The 20,675-nt window shown below is 42.5% G+C and overlaps 1 protein-coding gene across 20 annotated transcripts in view; it reads right to left on the reverse strand.

The window, feature by feature from the left end:
- The window catches only part of dab1a (DAB adaptor protein 1a), a 93,808-nt gene that overhangs the window by 37,830 nt on the left and 35,303 nt on the right, over positions 1-20,675 (reverse strand). For 16 of the 20 annotated variants that reach the window (XM_078945623.1, XM_023954000.2, XM_078945619.1 and 13 more), the window contains exon 2: positions 14,415-14,701. In XM_078945623.1, the coding sequence (XP_078801749.1) occupies positions 14,415-14,484 (70 nt within the window). In that variant the 5' untranslated portion in view covers positions 14,485-14,701. Of the gene's footprint in view, positions 1-14,414; positions 14,702-19,203; positions 19,324-20,675 lie in introns of those variants that run through there. The other 4 variants (XM_078945620.1, XM_078945617.1, XM_023953988.2 and 1 more) reach the window with 2 other exon arrangements.

The raw sequence follows: 20,675 nt of genomic DNA on the forward strand, positions 1-20,675 counted from the left end.
CTGTATTTAATAGTTTAAACAGCGGAAGCCCATTTGGAAGACATAACTCCATTCAGGGTTTGATGTTTAAACAGTCTGAGTGCACTTTGAAATGGTTCATTTGTTTGTGTCAGTATGAGTCTGAGCGCGTGTTAAATAACTCTGGATACATCCAGCTGCTTTTATGTCGCTGTGACAGCGGTTTTCATTTGAGTTTGACATTTAAGACCAGCTTGCTCCATCTGCATCCGTCACCATTACCGCTGCTATACTTAGCACACAGAGGGAGAAAATCACAGAGATGGAGAAAAATGCCAAGAGGGGAGGACAGAGCCGGGGGTGGCAAAGGTTGGAGTTATTTCTCCTGCTGAGTGGTTTATTTTATTACCTTTAGGGAGCATGGCCTATAAAAGACCCCCCTGTAGGTGTGTGTGCGTGGATTTGTACATGTGTGTCAGTTTCCAGCCTGCTGTAATTAAGCGTGTGCCGTCGCTGTGACCCTGCTGAGCTTCAAACACGACTAATCAAAGTATCCTCCTCATCTGCTGCTCCTCTAACATACATGTGGAGAAAAAAAAAAACAAGCTGCATCTCTCCCTTTCCACGCCTCAATCCAGGCATGTATAGGGACTGTTGCTCACATAGAGTATATTAAAACAAGCTCACCATGACTCTAATGAGAGTATTTCCCACTCCTTTATGCATCTTCAGCAGCTGAATCATCTTTATAAATTGGTGCACTAACATGAGCACTGATGTATAAACTGTATAATTGATATTGCTTTATTTTGTGTCCATGTCGCGCCTGTTGTGTGTGTGTTACAGTACTTGGTATGCAGAGTGGGTTGATAACTGTCTGATGCAACAAGCAGAGTGGGAGGGAAGGGCAGCAAGCCTGGAGCAAAGGAGGGAAAGAAGGGATGGAGCATGATGGATGAATGAAGGAGCCAAGCCTCCATTGGATAAATGTCACTCAGGATTATAGTGTTATGACGGGCGGAGGCACCCTGACTCTTTCATACACACACTCAGTCTTTCACAGAGAAGGCATCGAACCAGCTTCCTTTAGGAAAGCCCCGAGCATCGCCCCCGGCAATTCCAACCTCCTGCTCCCGTTTGTCCTTCTGTCACTCCATCCCAGCTGCATCCATGTTTTCCCTCCACTAAAGGTGGGTGACAGTTGAATCTGGTTCTCTGACCATCAAAGCCATACATTTTTCAATCACTTTGACATCATTTCCTTTGACAAATAAATACACAGTTTCTGAATTTTATTGTTTTGATTGCTATTTGTCTAAGAGGCCACAGTTCCCCCTGGGGCAGGCGGCACAAATCCCAGGTGTGCCGATAACTTCTGCTGTACAGAGACTGTCAAAAATACACTAACCGGCAGTTTTATTAGGACCATGTCTACATGCCTAAATGCACTGAGTTGCTGCCATGTGATAGGCTGATTTTGAAATGTGCGCTAACGAACAGTTGGAAAGGTCTGCCTAATAAAGTGGCAAGTGAGTATAGCTCTGTCCAACATCCTACATGCTGATTTCCACTGGTCCGTCTGTGGTGTGTCTCTGTTGCGTTGACTCAAACAACAACAACATTCATTAATAAATCGGAACGTCTACATCGACTCTGTCTTGTCTCACATCCGTCCCTCTGCAAAGTATCACATGCTGCATGGGAGTTCAAGTAGGAGTTCTGTTTCCAGTCTGTTGAAGCCTTAACTTTGCAACAAAAGGCCGGAGACAGGGGAAACAGATCAGGGTTTTAAAATAAAAACCTGGGCTGTACTTTCAAAATAAAACGTGATTTTTCATTTAAGCTGACATGCAGTGGTCGGGTAGCTCAGTTGGCTGCGTGTCGAACTGGCGCATGGGAAACCAGGGTTTGATTCCGGGAGGGGGGGGGGGGAGCTTTATCCAGTGTGGGACCTTGGACAAGACCCTTCACACTACCGCCTATGACCTATATAACTATGGAGCCACAAGGGGATGAGCCACAAGTCTGGTTCCCCCCGTGCCGGTCCCCAGCCTGGAAAAATACATGATTGTGTCAGGAAGGGTCTCTGGTCTAATAATCTCTGCCAAACCGCCTCTGTGAATCAGTAAAAGCAGATTCACAGCGACGCCTAAAGGGATATGCCCAAAGGTGAACATGTTTAAGGTGATAACGCAGGTTAACACTGCAGATAATGTCCATTTTCACCATGGACGACAAAAACACAGTATAACATTATTTATGACCCAAAACATGCATTTTACAAGGACTCAGTGAGGAAGGAGCAGGCGTGAGGCTTCACTGCCAAAGTTTTGGATAAAATACTCGACACGGGGGTGGCAGCAGAAGTCACTCCTCTGGGAGCCAGGGGGCAGGGGGGACACAACGGCGGCAATGTAAATTAACTGACGGCCACGAGACAAACTCTTAACTCAACGCAAGGACCGGTGGAAATCCAGCGTAACACATGAAGTGGTTCCAAAAACATGTGTGAAGAAATGTATAACAGCTCCACAGAGAGCTGGGATTTGAACCGAGCCTCCTGGCTGTGAGGACACCAGTGATTGAAGATTATTGAAACATGTATGTCTAAATACTTCCGCAGCAGCTGTTTCTCTTGAAATGGTTGTGGAAATGTCGGGCTGGGGTCTAATGCATCTGTTAGCAGCTTGTCTGATGTCCCTTAAACATCAATCAGTGTTTTCTCTACTTCCTTTAAACTTTAGATGCTCTCAGAGGCATTTGTACAGCTTCATTTCAGTGAATTTACTGTATGACTGAGTCCTTTTAATGTCAGGTCATATGTTTTGTCACACCTCTTGTTGCTCCCTTTGTTCATGGTTTAGTCCTGCTTAGGTTTATTTAATGTTCACGTTCTCCTGCTTTTTGTGTCCTTCACTAGCTGTTCCTTGCAGGGATCCCAAAGAAGCGTCTTTTCAATTGTCCTTGCTCATTCTTATATGATATTCTGTTTGTGTGCTCAGCTGTGACAAATCTGTACATGCAGCCACTTTCAAAAAGCTTTAGGAACTTGATTCAGAAGGCTTGATCTCGGATTAAAATAACCTTTTCAACATTTTGAGAAGGTTATAATAACCAACTGCCAAGTAGTGCATTAGCTTTAAAAAAATCTCACATGGAATTTTTTGTAATTTTCTGATTAAATTAACTGGAAACTTTCCCCCCAACCTTTTAGTTCAAGGAAGCGTTCATGAAAACCAGAGTGAAAGCGGAGACTGCCGGCGTTAGATGTGCAGCCTGGGTATGAAGACGACTATCTTTCAAGCTGATCTTTTCAGCTTTCGTTGTCTTTAGTTATGTTCCCGTATTTATCTGGTATTTCCTTCAGATGTCTGCAGTAAATGTTTCTTTTGGATCCCCATGTACAGCTCAGCTTTTCTGTAACCATGTCCTGACCTTTGACCCTAAAAAGTCTGCTTTCTTTAGTCATATGCCTCTTTAAAGTTGACACAAAATAGCAAATAGTTGAGGAGATGGAAGCCATATGAATAGAAAACAACAACTCAACTGTAAAGTTAAGTGCTCTCTGCAAGTGTTTCCTCTAAAACCCCGCCCAGTTTTCTTTATTGTTCTTGTCTAATCTGTAAATGATATCACGGTACAGTTATTTTGGTATGTCACTGTTCAAGTACCGACCCTCTGTGATACAACGGGCTATTCATAAAACCCAACTGATCAGAAATGCAATCCATTTTTTAGCCTTTGGTGACAATCTGACACAGGGAACTATTGCTGAGATGAATTTGCACAACCACTGATTAGGGCGGCAGTGGCTCAGACTCAGTTGAGCAGGTCGTCTAATGATCAAAGGGTTGGCGGTCCAATCCCCGCTCCCCCCAGTCAACTGTCGTTGACACTTCACCCTCCTTGCCTCCAGTGTGGCTCCACTGGTGTGTGAATGTGCATGAATGTCCCGGTGACGGTCAGAGGGGCCGTAGGCGCCACGCCTCTGTCAGTCTGCCACAGGCCGCTGAGGCTACATCAGTGGTTACCTTCACCAAGTATGAATGAATAATGGACACACTGTAAGAACTTTGAGTGTCTGGAAAACTCCAGATAAATCTAATCCATTTTATTATTAACAGCCACTGATTGTGTTTTTACATCTCATTTTGAAAACTAAAGGCCTTTCTTCCATAAAATAAAGCTTAAGCTGAAATCTTTTTAATTTTAATGCTTAATAATACTATAAATAAACCAAGCTAATCCTGTTTCACAAGTGTGAGCAGCCCCGTTTGAGTGTGTTCAGATAAAGGGGTGAAAATGTCCTGTTAGGACTGTCTGAGCCACAAACCTGAGCTGCATATTCATGGAGGTGTATGAATGTGTGTGCAGTACATGCATCTCTACTAAAGGCCAAAAATATATGCCAGAGCCAGACTAAGTGCTCTGAGCCCACCTACACACTGCCAGTCTCACTGTGAAAAATCACTTGATTGTACAAAGAACAGACAGAAATCCCTTCAGGGTTTTTGTCTGTCAAGTTATTTTCTGGTCTTTTCATTTAGAAAACAATAAACACAAACGGTTTACCAGACCCGCATTTTCTGTCAATAACACATTTTTATTAGGAGACTCTTTCTCATGTAGTTTTAGAATACCTGGATGCTGTACTGTCCCAATATAAAATTTAGCTAAAGGGAAGTCAGTTCTGTAATTTTATTGGATACTGACAAAAAGTATCAGCAGAATTTATTAAAAATCTTTTTTAGACTTTTGGAAACAAAATGAGCAGGAAACATCGAAAACGAGCTTAGAGGTTTGGTCCTAAAGGAAAGACAGATGAGACAACTGTTCAAGAAAACAAAAATGGTTTTTGGACAACTGCACCTCTTTCCAAGACATTTTATATTTTTATAATGCCTCTAAATAGTGAAAGGACAAATGTAACAGCACAATTGGGTTTAGGAAAATTGGGATTTTTTCTGCCTCATCCCCAGGTTTCCCACAAGCTTCCCAAAAATTTGGGTTTGTCCCTAATGGACCAAAAGCCTGTTTCAGATTTTGTGTTTCTTGATAAATTAAAAGAGATAAAACAAGATCCTTTTTTTTCAGACACAAAATGTATTTTCTCTTCCTTATAACCCTTGTGCTATCTTAGATGACCCCACCCTTCCATTGACGTGTTCTCCCTACCATGACAAAGGTGGATAAAGGTGGAAAGATTTCATGTAATCCATGGACACCAGTGAAGATCACAAATCATTGAAGAAAAAAGGTTCAGAGCACTGTCTAGTGGGTCCAGATGACCCAACTCCCAATGTTAAAGTGCCTAGGATAGCACAAGGGTTAAAAAGCACTTAAACAAGTAACCATGACCCAAAATAAAGAAATGAATAAATACATTTTTGTTTTTCATTTACAGCCGTTTATGTGTCAAAATGTTAAATAGGTTCATGCAAAAAATTCATTGTAAGAGTGCCTGTTCCAGCTTTATTCTGATTCTTGAAAAGCGCTAAAACAAAAATACAACATTGATTTAAAATACATATGAGCCTCCAGGCTTTAGTAAAAAGCAGGGATTATTTAACAAAAAGAGAACTCAAGAACAATTCATGAGTCGATAGATATGCAGTAATATAAATACATGTAAACAACAAACAAATCACAGCTGAGGAAGCAAGTCAGGTTGACAAAAAGAAGTTGATGGGGCATTTTTACGTGACTTCATCATTCTGGAAGTCGGCAATGTTGTCAATGTCAACAAATAAACAAACTTGATGACGATTCCAGAACTAAACTTTAAAGCAATAAGGTCAATTACTGCTGTATAATTGACTTTACTGCAAGACAGAAAAACTTTGTGTCAGTTTTACAATCTACATAAACCTGTGAATAAGGGTAAAGTGACAGAGAATGTCAACAGAAAGAAGGATTGTCAGCCTCCTACTGTCTGGATGGGAAGAATTTGGAAAACATTCACATCTGATCAGATCATTCTGTTGGAATTTAGTTTAATCTAAGTGCATTGGAATCTATGTAATAGTGGATGAGTACAAGTATGAATTGAATGCAAAAAATTAAAGTTTGTACAGTAGAACTTTGAATTTTGACATCAAAAAAAATAATAATAATAATAATTGATACTTTCAATTATCCCACAATGGGGAAATTCTTCTCCGCATTTTGACCCATCCTCTGGGGGGAGTGGTTAGCTGCAGGCTAGCCGCGCTCGGGGGGCCACAGCTGGCTGGGGAGAGCGGATCGATCCGCCAACCCTTCGGTTGTTGGACGACCTGCTCTACCGCCTGAGCTAAACTGTTAACTGTAAACTGTAAAATAGATATTGTGAATCTTTTCAAGGACTCAACGCTGGTGTTGGCGTGCTTTACACCATTGCATCAACACTTTGCATTGCACTTGGTGATGTATGGCTTGGATGGAGCTGCTCTGACATGGAAACCCATTCCATGAAGCTGTCTGAGTGCTGTACTTGAGCTAATCTGAAGGTCACATCAAGTTTGGAGCTCTGTAGCAACTGACTGTGCAGAAAGTCAGTGACCTCTATGCACTATGTGCTTCAGCATCCGCTGACCCCTCTCCGTCTGTTTACGTGAACTACCATTTCATGGCTGAGTGAATTTGCCCACTGGATTTGTTGCAGAGGTGACATCCCATGACAGTTCTGCACTGGAATTCACTGAGCTCCTGAGTGCGGAAACTTTTTTTCTTTTCTTTCATCAAATATTTGTAAAAACACTCTACATTCCTGCCTGCTTGGTTTGATACACCTGTGGTCAGGCCAAGAGAATAGGACGCCTGGTTCTGATCGTTTGGATGGGAGAGTGAACACTTTTGGTAATATAGTGTAGTAGGTTGCAGTCTGCTCCAATCCTCTGTGAGCATAAAACTAAGCATCACTTAAATCCTCCTATGAGTTTATGTTCACGTACTTGTTCACAATGAAGAAAAAGTTGAGCTCCTTAACCCTTGTGCTATCCTAGGCACTTTATCATTGGGAGTTGGGTCATCTAGACCCACTAGACAGAGCTCTGAACCTTTTTTCTTCAATGATTTGTGATCTTCACTGGTGTCCATGGATTACATGAAATCTTTCCACCTTTATCCACCTTTGTCATGGTAGGGAGAACACGTCAATGTAAGGGGGGGGGGGGGGGGGGGTCATCTGGACCCCACAAGAACCCACAAGGGTTAAAGCTCCACAACCTCGACCTTTCATCAAAAATCTCTTAGAAGAAAGAGTCATGTTGTCCCAGTCATACTTCCTGCAGTCCCAGTTCTGAACACAAATCTACACATTTCAGTCAAAAATACATCTGAGCTATTCGTTTACTCGTGTATGTGAATGTGTGTGCTTTCTCAGCTGTGTGATTGTCCAACACCTGTTGTGCGTTCAGAGATGCTCTTCTGCAGACCTCGGTTGGAACCAGTGGTTCTTTGACTTCCTGTTGTCTTTCTATCAGCTGGAACCAGTCTGTACATTCTCCTCTGACCTCTGACATCAACAAGGCATTTCCACCCACAGAACTGCCGCTCACTGGATATTTTCTCTTTTTCTGACCATTCTCTGTAAACCCTAGAGATAGTTGTGGGTGAAAATCGCAAAAGGTCAGCAGTAATAGTCCAGCAATTCTTCATCAACTCCCATGTTGAAAATTTCAACTTTACACCAAAGCTCAACACATGTACATTCTGCTGTTCCATGTTTATGTATTTTGGTTAATTTATTAAATAGGTTTTAGACATACAAAAGCTTCTATAGGTCTTTTCCTCAGGTGACAGACGACTCATGGAATAAACTTTGATGCCGGAATTTTCTTTCAGTCCCCATTTATGATCCACGAGCTTCTATGTGAACTTTCATTCAAACTCTCTTGTGATCTGAACATTATTTGTGACACAGTAACAAGCCTCATAGCTCCACTTGTCACTTTGACTGAATGTTAATAACAAACAATGCAGATGCCAAATTTCTGATGTGACCCAGCAGGAATAAGGCAGTTGTTACTTTTCCACTAATGTATTGTTGCACAATGCTATCTTCCACTGCAGCTGAATTATTCAGAATAAACTTTAAATAAATCATTTAAACTATGATATATCTTGTGATTCAGAACTCGTTTTAAATGCAAGCCTCTTTTCTCTGAGTTTACTCACTTCTCTTTAAAATCTAATGCTACATTTATGTCAATGTGAATAATATTTGATTCAAACATTTTAACTTGCAGGTTCTTCTGGTTCTCAGACAACTTTGGTAAAAAATATCTCATCAATGGGAAACTGGTACGTACACACTGATAAGGCGTTGTGAGACAGAGGCGTGTCCTCTGGACTTCTCATTTTTAACGCCTCCAAATCCTGCAGACTGTTAGTGCTGTTCATGGGATATATGTGTGCTCCTTGCTGCATTCTGACTGCTAGAAATGAGACAATCAGCATAGTTTGTCTAGACATCCGGCCCATAGGAGCACTTGTGTATCAGCTGGATGTCTATGAGCAAGAAAACAGAAGCCTGTCAATGTCCGACAAATATGGAAGTCCTTTCTGAGCACAGTCCTTCATCCAGCAGAGCAGGCTGAAAGACTCGACCTCTACCAAGCCCATCCTATGACATTGGGATGTTTTTCCTTTGTGCAAATTATGAGCACAGAGCAAAATGTTGCTATGGAGACTGCGGTTAGTGATGCGGTTGGCAAAGCCACAGCAGCTACACTGGTAGAGAGAAGTGAGCTGAACATACCATGAGGATCACAGAGCACACAAGCTTCTGCAGCCACATGAGCAAAGCAAAACGTCCTTTCACGGGGAGACACTTTCTCTTTGGCTTTTTGAATCCTAATTCAGCTTGGTCGTATTTGACAGCATGGATGAAACTCAGGAAAAGAGGAAGACGAGTATGTCATTGGAGTTACAGGAAGAGAAGTCTTCATGGGAAGTGGACCAATCACAACTAACTTACTGTACCGTTCCTCTGAGGTTATCAATCTCTGAAAAATGTGGATACAGAGAGAGAAAAATTGAGGGGAGAGAGATGGAGATCATAAACCTTTCAGAGCTGCAAAGGCTGCATTTTTCTCTAGACATAGTTTATTGCTGTGATGGTACATCTGGAAAACTGTGTGTGCTGCTGTTGTCTTTTGTCACTGGGCTTCCAATACTGGCCTCCACTGCGACAGCAGAAGCCAATTCAACTCAATCTCTGTCTGATTGGAGGGAACAGATCAGACTACCACTTGCAGAGGGCACACACAAACTCACACACAAACTCATACACAAGGCAGTTGTTATCGCAGCAAGATTCCCCGGGGAATAATATATGTGTAAATGGTCGCGGTGATTGTGCCTGATAGACTGGATGTGTGCATAATATCCACAGGAAACACATAATGTGTTAGCTGATCACACACCAGAGACTAGCAAGCACACACAAAGCCTAACAGCTGTACAACCAGAACCCTTAACCACTCATTTTACACTGTTGGCTCCCAACTCCACTCCAAACACCTCACCCCCCCACCCACCCCACCCCCACTAAAGGGGCTCACCCTGTCTCAGAGGGGAATGACTGCTGACTCAATGCAATGACAGTTGTGAAAGTTATTAGAATGTGTGAATCAGATTATGACACAGACAGGCATCTCTCCGTGTTAAATGGTGTTGTTAAAAGAGAACTGTATGAAGAAACGGCACATTTGGTGTTTTTGGGAGGTGGATGTAAAATCCCCAAAACAGAAACACGTTAAGCAAAAACGACATGATTTAAAGAATGTAAATCAGTCATGTCTATAAGCAGATTCAAACGAGCAGTAAGACACACCTGTCCCTTTCTGACCTCACAATACAGTTGTCTTGATTTAAGTTATTGCCTTTTCACAGTTTCATTTAAAATCATTTCCACTATTTGTGACAGTGATTTTTTTAATGGATTTTTCTTGATGCTGCCAAGGCCTTCTTTTCCAACTCCGGTCATCTTCTGATCTCTTGTAAAATCGGTCCCAGTGGTCCTTTATTTGTAAATGGCATACACTTTTCTACCTTCTTCCTCCAAGGCCCAAAGTGCTTCACAGTCCCAGTCCCATTCACACGAGCATTCACACACTGATGGAGGCTCGGCTGCCAAACACTGGCGCCAACGTATAACCACCTGGAGCAATGTGGGGTTCAGTGTATTGCTCAAGGACACTATGACACATGGGCATGTAAGGTGGAAATTGAACCTGCATTCCTCCGATCCAGGGTCAATCAAGGGTTGCTTCTGTACCACGGCTGAACTGTGGTACAGAAGCAGTTAATTATGATTATTCCATTTTTAGGCAAAATCCAAAAACCTGTGCTGTTTTCTAAAACATAGTTTCTGCAGAGCAGCAGGAGTTCATGAGAAACTCCCCATTGAGTAGTGGGAAGGACTTTTTGTGCAGAATTAAGCCTTCACTGATATCCCATCATCCCTTTGTTTACCTGGTCTCCCGATGGCGTACAGCCCCTAAGAACCCCAAGCTAACATTTGTCGAGCAACAAAAATGGTGACATCAGGTTTTTTTGCCCCAATCTGATTCCAAATCCTATGATTTGGAATATCTGATAACCCCGAGTCCAAGACTCCAAGACAACCAAGCTCTGAGATTTTTCATTTTAGAAAGTAAACTTCAAATATTCAAGTGAAGACCTTTTGCCCATGGATTCAATAGGTAAGAAATGCCATAAGTAATGACAAGAGAGAGGTGAATATGAGAACTCCAAACACTTAATCACACACATCCTGACTTGAAGCTCCTTACAGTGGGGCCAGTGCTAAACTGCAGCAACTATAAAGCCAGCCACACAAAAGCCAGTTATGAGCAGATCAGTCAGGACATGGCTGTTGACAGCTACACCTGGACTGTAGGCCAACCAACAATCAGCAGCAATAGCTGCATTTACATCGACTACGAAATTGCTCAAATTGGATTTGCATAAATAAATTTGCCTAATGGAAACAAAACCATTTTGAAAAAAACTTGCATTTATTGAAAAAATGTTTTTGTGCTTGGAAGAGGGGGTTTTCATTTTGAAACTGACAGATCTCTCAAAACTGCAATGGAAACACTTTAAATTAAATGAGTCACGTGACCATCAAACGGACGGCAATGCGCTTCTTGGTAGGAACTGGCTTCCTTGGTTGCTGCACAGGCTGTCACACAGATCATCAAAAGCTGAGCGTGTCATGCAGAATTGTTGGAAAACCACCATTTCCCAAAATGGCTTCATCCTTAGCTCCTCCCACGTGTAAGGACCTCGCCGCTCCATGGCCTGATGAAGACGCAGATGACTTCTTTGATAGATGATGATAAGCACTAGTGGCAGAAATGTGAATGTATCTGCTGTAAACCAAAGCATTCTTCACATCCATCGCCGTGTTTTTGAATGACTTAGTTTGTGTTTATTCACATAAGTATGAATGGAAACACAGCTATTGATAAAGGATTTCCAAGACCAGACCAGAGGGTCTTGGGCTGTAGTGGAAACAACAGACTGCATACTATAATGCACACTTCATGATTCTAAATACAATTCATGAAGCTCCTCCAGCCACTAGTTCAACTGCACTTTGGTGCATTGATACCAAAGTTTCTTTAGAAGCTCTGAAGCTGAACCAGCTGAGCACTGACAGAAGCTCCAAGACCTAACCACCAGAAGTTCTCTGTGCAGCCTGTCTGTTAGTGTGTTAGCAAACCAGAGCAAGTGCATCTACAGGAGCTTTGAAGCATGGGAGCGGGAGCAGAGCGCGCATTCATCTACACATTTTTCGGTTTGCTTTGTGTCATTACACCCATTAAAGTGTTTCTGACAGGATCCTGAGCAGCTAAAAGGCTGCAGAGCCATGTCAGACCAAATTTCTAACAAGGCGAAAAATTGAATCCAGAGATTAGGAAAACAACCAAAAAAAGTCTCCATGGCCGATCATTCTTCATTATTAAACTGGGTGCTGACATGTAAAATGTTATAAGTGGAAGAGAAACTCTGTAGGCTCTTCATAAATCTCAAATCAGCTTTCAGTTCTAATTTGACACATGAAAGAGTCTAACTGGCAGCTCGTCGGCTCCATGCTATATTTTAACGGAGAGCGTAAAATATCTTTTTTTAAACTAACGATTTCATTAACTAACAAACATTCGCTGTGAACATTTTGTTGGAGTTTGCTACTCTTTTCTTGTGAAGGACTCAGGGAGGGAAATGAACAGCTCTGGGTTAAAAGCAGAGGAGATGGAAAGATAAAAGATTTGTTTTATGGGATAAGTTAAGACTGTTCTGCATCAGACATCAAGTCTGACCTGCAATACAAACAAATGTTACAAGAAGCTGAAGTTAGATGAGAACATGTAAGTGCTACAGCTAAGGGGGTTCTCTCAAGCTAGTGCTTAAGTAATTCAATTTTGTCTGCTAGAAAAAAAACAACACAGAGAAAAAGGGAATTCTGATAGTAAATGAAAGGTAATTGCATGTATAGAGAAGACACATGTGAGCAGAAATCAGAACCCGTGGAAAAAGCAATCTGTAACTCCAGGATTAATGTCTGACACGTAGCAGTCTGGCTGCTCCATCACATTCTTCTTGGCAGGACTTGGAACAAAGAGCTGAGATTAAATAGCTCTCATTCACATTGACTCATTAGTCTTTCTCACTGGCTCTCTTCCTTCATGATCAGCCTGTGCTGTGCGTCTTACTTATCCAGGACAAGGTCATGGAAGATTCTGAGCGGTGGGGAAAAGGAGGATGGAGAGCATGAGAGGAGAAGCATCCTGCAGGGAGTTCCGCAACAGAGAAGTAACTATTCATACCGACAGCTACTTACACCATATCCTTTTTTTAAATTCAGCTACTCCTGAGACATGGAGGAGAGGGTTGACTAGACAGACACGGTGCACAAAAACAGATCGGATGTTTAACAGATGAAGCTAATATACAAATTTTCCCTGGTTCCCAGCACACATTCACTGGTTGTGTGTGGTTTTTGATTGCCTTTGGCTTTCATCACCCAACTCACTGGGATTATGAGTGTGTGTGTGTGTGTGGGTGTGTGTGTGTGTGTGTGTGTGTGTGTACGTGTGTGTGTTTGTGTGGAGTTGCAAGACTGAGGGAAGAATGACCCAAATCACAGGAAAGAAGACATCATGCATGAGTGAAACTCGACGAACAAAATGGGTTCTGCTTGTACAAAAGGAAATACATTAATGTGCTGTTAAAACATGCTTGTACATGTGTGTGTGTGTGTGTGTGCCTGTGTGTGTGTCAGAAAATGAACTCTTAAGTCTTAACGCTTAAGTTTGACCATTCATCTTCTGTCTCACACCCTCTTGTGGGCTTCAACCTCACTATAGTGTGCGTGACTGTCTGTTTGTGTATCCATATGTGTGTGTGCATCTGGATACGTGCATGTGCATCCTCCAAACATAGAGAGCAGTCTAAATTATGAACATGATCTCCACTGCAGCAGAACAATGGTGTTTCTATGTGGGACATTAGAGGGATTCCGGTTTCCCTCACTCTCCAGAGCTCTTTCTTGTTTGCAGTGTCGGCAATAACCGTGTGTAACGAGGTGTATGTGCAGCTGAATGAGTTTCATTCTGCTTCCATCCATTAGATGTCATCCCTGATGGTGTCCAGAGTTTGTACAACATCAATCAGATGCTTATTCAGGGAATGTTGCGCATCGCTCTCAGGCCCTGGCAGGTGGCACCGAGCAGCAGGGTGATGGCTGTCAGCCAGGTGCATAACCCCAACACCTGCCAGCTACCTGCCTCTGATGGTTTTCACACCTGGATCTGCTTGGTCTTTCCCAAGTTAAACAGTCTTAGCACCTGTCTGATAGCTGCTTCTGCAGCTGTACAATAGCAGACCTGCTTTATGGTGTCTAACCCAAAACCGTGAGACTTAAAACAGGTCAACCCAACAAGATACAAGATACGATAGCAGGGCTGCTCATCCCTGGTCCTGGAGATCTACCCCCCTGACTGTTTTCCAGATCTCCAAGTCCTGTTAGCTGTTGATTAGCTCAATCAGATGTCTCCACATTCTGATTAAATGAACACACCTGATCCAGGTAATCATTAGCTAGCTGGAGCTGGACAACAGGCGGGGTGGTAGATCTCCAGGACCAGGAATGAGCAGCCCTGCGATACAAGATACGAGACTTAAAAGCAAAGGGAAAGAATTGTTTCTGTTCTACGGGAACTAGAGGAGACATTTCTACAAGCTAAACTGTGTTGGATCTTCATTACAGGATATAGGAACGTTGATGGTGTCAGGCCATTCTCTAACAACGTCTGAACCCTTTAGGTAAAGTCATTTTAAAAGATAAACTTATCTTAAAGGAAGTGTTCAACACTATTTCTGTCCTAATTCAATAATAATAAAGCAGATTCCATTTGTGTTGTTCACAGTAACTTTTTAGTCTCAGACTTTCCGGCTGTGCCTACCTTTCCTCTTGGAGTCCCGTCGGATGCTGCTGGGCCTGACCGCTGGCTGTAGCTCTGTCTCTGTTGACATCCTCAGACTCCAAGTGGGCTAGACTCCGCTCCGCTTGGCTCGGCTGGGATCTGCCGGGCTTCCAAGAGGCCAGTTCGCTTCGTCTTTGCAGGCTGCAGGCGCGTGGGCACCGTGTGTGTGCGTCGAGGCGCCGGGTGTGTGTGCGTGGGCACACAGGCTCATGGGAGAGTGACGGGCTTTAGCCCCGAGACAACATCCCACACACACCAGCAGAGATCTGCAGGAGACACACAGGGAGACACAGGTTTGCTTTAGTTTGGCCGTGCTTACTTTTCAGAGGAGGTACCTTGGAAGGGTTCTAAGCAGGCAGGAGAATGACAATGAGCTTGTTTCTGATCCGCCTTAAGTGGATGTTGCCCATGGTAACCAGCTGGAGAGAGACCCACACTACACTCCCTTTCAATAATGTGGCTTAGCAGAAACGGTCACTAAAGAGCGACCCACGTCTCCAGTCAGCCCCACTGACCAGTGTGTGAATGTGTGTGTGAATGGGACTGTGACTGTAAAGCGCTTTGGCCTTGTAGGTAGAAAAGCGCCATATAAGTATACGCCATTTACCATTAACCAATCGGACAGCAGCTCTCAAAAAGGAGTATAAAAACACAAAAAAAACAGAACCCAAAAATTTTGATGTACATAAGCTTCCACTTTCTTTAGAAACCAGTAAAGTATTCTTCATTGCATATATTGCAGCTGATAGGACAGTTCTGCAGTGTAAATTTACAACTTTAATGCGCAGTAAAGTTGGTGAAAACTCACAACTTATCCGAGCTGCATCCAGTCCTCAGTGAGCACAGAAGCACAATTCGCTAAGTCTGATCTAGTGCGTGAAGGATCACTGTGATTCTTTGCTGGTGCTGAAGTGATGACTGAATAGAAGTAGCATAACCCAGTAGCTAAAACACTTCGCTTCAATGATCCTATGTAAACCTTTCAGTGAATAAAGACAGTGGGGATGAGACGTCGCTAAGGTGACACGCTACGTATTAACCCTTGTGTTATCTTAGATGACCCCACCCTTCCATTGACGTGTTCTCCCTACCATGACAAAGGTGGATAAAGGTGGAAAAATTTCATGTAATCCATGGACACCAGTGAAGATCACAAATCATTGAAGAAAAAAGGTTCAGAGCACTGTCTAGTGGGTCTAGATGACCCAACTCCCAATGTTAAAGTGCCTAGGATAGCACAAGGGTTACATCTGAATACCCTCTGATCTAATCTGACTTGACCTCTCCTTGTGCCAAACCAAAGACCGGTGTTTCTTGGGGAAAAGGGAATTCTTTGGCATTATCTGCCCCCACCCCCCCCCCCTTCCATGGTGCATCAGCTTGAATAGGAGGCCCCTGTAAGCCTCGGGCGAGAACAGATGAATTGAGAGGTTTTTAATTTGCTGCAGACAGAACAGAACAGAACAGAGTCCATTTAATGGTGCCAGCAGAGGCCATGTCGGCAAAATGCTGACAATATTCTTTATCTGGTCCAAACACACTGGAAAAGTGTGAGTCACTCCAATTACAGGCATTATCAGCTGCACTGTTCCACCAAATGGATGGAGAGAGAGGGAGCATGAAGAAAGAGGGGTTACAGGGAAAAGAAATGAACAGAGTGCAAAGAAAGTGAGGGGTGAGAGAACATAGCGTGGGGGAGTAAGATAATGAGCAAAAGGGTAAAAGGGAGAAAGGAAAAAAAAACAGGAGAAGTAAAAGAAGAATTGACAGGATGGAGTTGAGCGGCTTTAGCTGCAACAATGAGAAGGTCCGTGTCTGCCACTCTCTGCTCCTGCTCTGTACTCCGAATCGGCTTCTCTGCTGCAGGAAAAGCTTTCATGCTGAATCTCGAGCCGTTTATTAAAAAGGAAATATGGCGGAGCTAAACTACCGAAGACTCACGTGTATGTAAAATAGAGAGAGCAAACGAAATTCCCTCAACACTTCCAGCTAAAATGAGAAAAACGACACAGACGGAGTTCCAGAATTTCATACCTTTAATAATTCACTTTCATTCAAAATTCCAATTGCATAAAGACACAAAGAAAAACAAAATGAAGAAAGAGAAGTGAAGAAAAACAGACTGCTAAATCACGAGTACAAGCATTACAGTCCATTGTTTGAATTTTCTAGAGTTGTATCTTTGATTCACAGAGAAAAAGGGGCTGTAAAGGGTAAAAATGGCTTCCCATGGGTAAAAATATAAGGGTGGAAAATTATTTAAAAAGACTTGGTTCACTTTTTTAAAGCATGACCTGTTTTCATGATCCTGTCACTTGGCTCAACTTTGTCTGTTGAATAACTGTATCGTATCTTGTGGGTTAACCTATTTCTGGGATGAGATTCTGAGTGTGTCTGCATGCCTGTTTGTGGTAAATGGTGTATACTTATTTATTCCATGGTCCGGGAGAATACTTGATTCTGATTGGCTGCTGGGTGTGCATTAAAAAGTGATAACACACAGTAATAACTGTACGCCTAAAAAAGAAGTTCCGGTCAGCTAGCTTAAATGTTCTGTATCACTGTGCCAGCTTCTTTAAAACAAACTTTAGCTTTATCATCTTGACAAAAACAAGAGGAAAGAGGTGAACTTTCTCTCTGAACTGATGCTTTATTTAACCCATCGGGATGATCAGCATATATATATCGCTCTACATCGCAGAATCTGGTGCGGCGCCTCCTCACGTTACCATGACAAGGCGCCACACCAGTAACAAATAGTACGCTTTTTGTGAAAAAAGCGATCCAAATCCGAAAAAAACAAGAATTAAGGACTAAAAACTGGTTATTATTTATTTATTTTGTAAGTGACCATGGTATAAGCGGGTTAATGGCCTTCAAAGTATGCATTATCCCTTTTTAACGCACTTCCTGTCGGACGGTTCAGGCTTACACGAAAGTGACAAAAAGTGACAATGCAAACTTCGCCGGCCATTAACCCTCACATAGCGTTCTTCTACCTTCTTAGAAGGCCCAAAGCGCTTTATAGTCTCAGTCCCGTTCACCCATTCACACACTCATTCACACACTCATTCACACACTCCACTGCCAAACTCTGTCACCAACCTATAACCATCAGGAGGAGGTTCAGTGTCTTGCCCAAAGACACTTCGATATATATGAGGGCAAGGCGGGAAATGAACCTGCAATCTTTTGATCAGATGTCGACCGCTGCACCACTCTTTTCTGTCAAACCCCCCATTGATTTTTGCTGCAGTGAGACGTTGTGTAGCGGATCTTTCCATGATTCCCCTCAAGTGTGTGTGTTTTCTTATCTCCAGCCCTACGGTGAAAACGTAGCTAACAACTGTAAACAGGATCTTAGAATTCTGGGTATCCGTTTGAGCCTTTCTGCTTTTCTCTCCTCAACTCCACATCCACTTGCATTTTTTCAAATTGTGCTCTAACATTTATCTGAGCAGGCAAGTAAAGGGTAAACAGAGCTATAAAGTCCATGTTTGGGGGCTGTTTTTGTCATTAAATGTTTGATTAATCTGACAAGCTGTGATTTCTCCTCCCCTTCCCTGAGGTCTCCTGTGAGAGTTACAGCTGATTTCTATTCTCATTAGGCTCCTCTATAAGGTGTGGCTTCTCTGTTTTCTGTGTCAGAGCGTCTTTGACCCTTTTCTAGGTTTTGGTCTGTTTAGTCATGGCATTAAAACCTCTGCTGAATTGAGGAGCGGTGTTGTTCCCCGTCCTTCCACACATGCGGCTGTTTCTCTGGAGACAACATCGAAAGCCTTCCTCTCTGGAGGAGGGAACAGGCTAATTTGTCAGAAAAGGCGTCTATGCTGAGCCTCTGCAGAACAAATCACTATATATGCATGAGTAAAATGAAGGAAAGAGTCCCAGCAAAAAAAAAAACATGGTGAGCACAGTAGTGGTGGTTTGACCTGAAATGGGCTCGTGAGCTAAAAGCAGCAGCCTAGCAGGATGTGAACACAGCTTAGAGTCTGGATTTAGACCGCTGCACTACTTGAGGAGAGAGGAACGAGCCATAAATTGGACGTTCTCAACTAGTGTGCTGCCAGCAAGTACAAGTGGGTGATGTGACAATTTGCATGTGTGTGTGTGCACCTTTGATACAGTATGCTATATGTGTGAGTCTATAAGGAAAGAGCTGCCAACAGAAGCTTAGTGCCCACAAATCATCTGCAGCTACGGAAAAGCCTGTCAGACAAAAGAAGGATTTAAAGGCAGAGAATAAGAAGAGATGGGACTGGCTCTCTGTCTGGATTGCAGTTCTCCAAACCATCAACACTTCTTGGCAAATTGCAGACTGTCCATCATGCAGGCTCCAAGTTTGATTAGAGCCTCCAATTATTCAGCTCTCCTGCCATCTCAATGATGAAACATAGGAGACTAAACAATGTTCTCTCGCTCTTTCCCAGCATGTAAGCCACACCCTGCCTCTATCACCTTTGTGTCCTGGCGTCTTATCAGCAGCATTTTCTTTCCTTGAGTCATACTCGTAGATGAATAACCCTGATGCCTTGTCCAAAAGGTTAAAACACATTACTTTCTGACATGGATCAGATGTTTAAACGTTTTTTTGTTTAACTGCACAACAGACGGACTCACGGATGATCAAACCTCAATTTAAAAACTCTGAAGGGTTAAATGTACCTTTAAATGTCAACTGATCCAGCACAAGTTGAAAAATGTCAATAGTTGTCTGTTCCTCCCAGAAAAGGAACAGAAAGCAATTAAACAAAAATCTAAAACCTACCACAATGTAAGCTCTGGTAGATAAATGTATCCACTGACCTCCAGCAGTCAAAAGACAAAGCAGAGTGAAGAGAGAAACAGGACAGGGGAAGGGAGAGTAAAAGATCAACTAAGATTAGAGGACGTGACGTGATTGTTGGTGAAAGAGATAACAGACACCGTCTTCCTCTTTAGTAAGTGTGTAAAACTGGAAGGAGGGAGATTTTACAACCAGCCGCTAGAAGAAGTTGGAGGTCAGAGTCAAACAAAAATCTCTGCTGCTTACTGCTGTTCCGAAATTGAGGTGACCAATAGTATATTCATTACAGTCATTTGGCTTTTATTCGTTTTTTCACTGTCCCAACGTAAGTTTCAGGAGTTTTGCTTTCTTTCTATGCTTTTAACAAATTAATGTATGAAAATCATTGTTGAAAAAAAGCAGAGAAAAAAATTACAAAAGAGATGGGGCGGCCGTGGTGCAGCGGTAGGGCAGTCGACCCATGATCGTAATATTGCAGGTTCGATTCCCACCCATGAGTCAATGCATCCTTGGGGAAGACACTGAACCCCACCTTGCCTCTGGTGGTAGGTGGGCGCCTGTGTTCCACTTTGTCCTGTCATGGGCCAAGTTTACGCTTCTTTTATTTTGTTTTGACAAAGTAAATTCTAGGTTGTTTCAAAAAGAGCAAAGGACGACTTCAGTAATTTGCAGAAAATAAATCTTCCTAAAACATTTCTTGAAGTCATGAAGACTTTTAATGTCTCTGTTAAAGCTAAAGCTGATATCAGTCAAATTTAAGGAAACTCAGCTGAATGTTTGGTTTCTTAATGGCAGCCTGGCAAACCACAACAGAGGACGGTTGCATCAGACAATAAATCCAATTTTTCCATCTTGAGATAACTGCATTCCTATAATTTGTTACTTGAGGCTCGTATAGGGATATAACTGGGGTCAGATCAATTTAAATAATCAAAATTTATCTTGCTCTGCAACCAAGTCAATCTCTATTCATTTCAATGTAAAGTAGACCAAATTTACAATGGATACAAAGATGCTCACACAAAGGCTGCAACACCTACGGGATCAGATCAAACATCTGTGACAACTGCAGTGGAGGTGAATTTTTATGACCAGTATGAACGTCATCTTCTATTTTTACATATAAGATCAAAATTGTCACTCAAATGACAGTGGGTGGGTTTTTATTGCAGTAGATGATCGTGGAATCCTCAGCTCACAGCAGCATTAGTACATGGTCAGTAAGGGGCCAATACTCGCACCTTACTAATGACTAGACCAGTGTTTTTCAACCTTTTTTGAACCACGGCACACTTTAACCTTGACAAAAATCCCGCGGCACACCAGCATCCCAAAAAAAAAAAAAAAAGCAGAAACTCATAGTCTGTTTTGATCTACAGCCCCCCCCGGCAATCTGACGTGCATTTTTGTGATAATTGTGGCAGAAAAAGCAGGAAGTTGCAGATGTTTTTCTA

This window comes from Oryzias latipes, chromosome 4 (assembly GCF_053564925.1).
Source record: "Oryzias latipes strain Hd-rR chromosome 4, Olatipes_Hd-rR_3.1".
Taxonomy (NCBI): Eukaryota; Metazoa; Chordata; class Actinopteri; order Beloniformes; family Adrianichthyidae; genus Oryzias; species Oryzias latipes.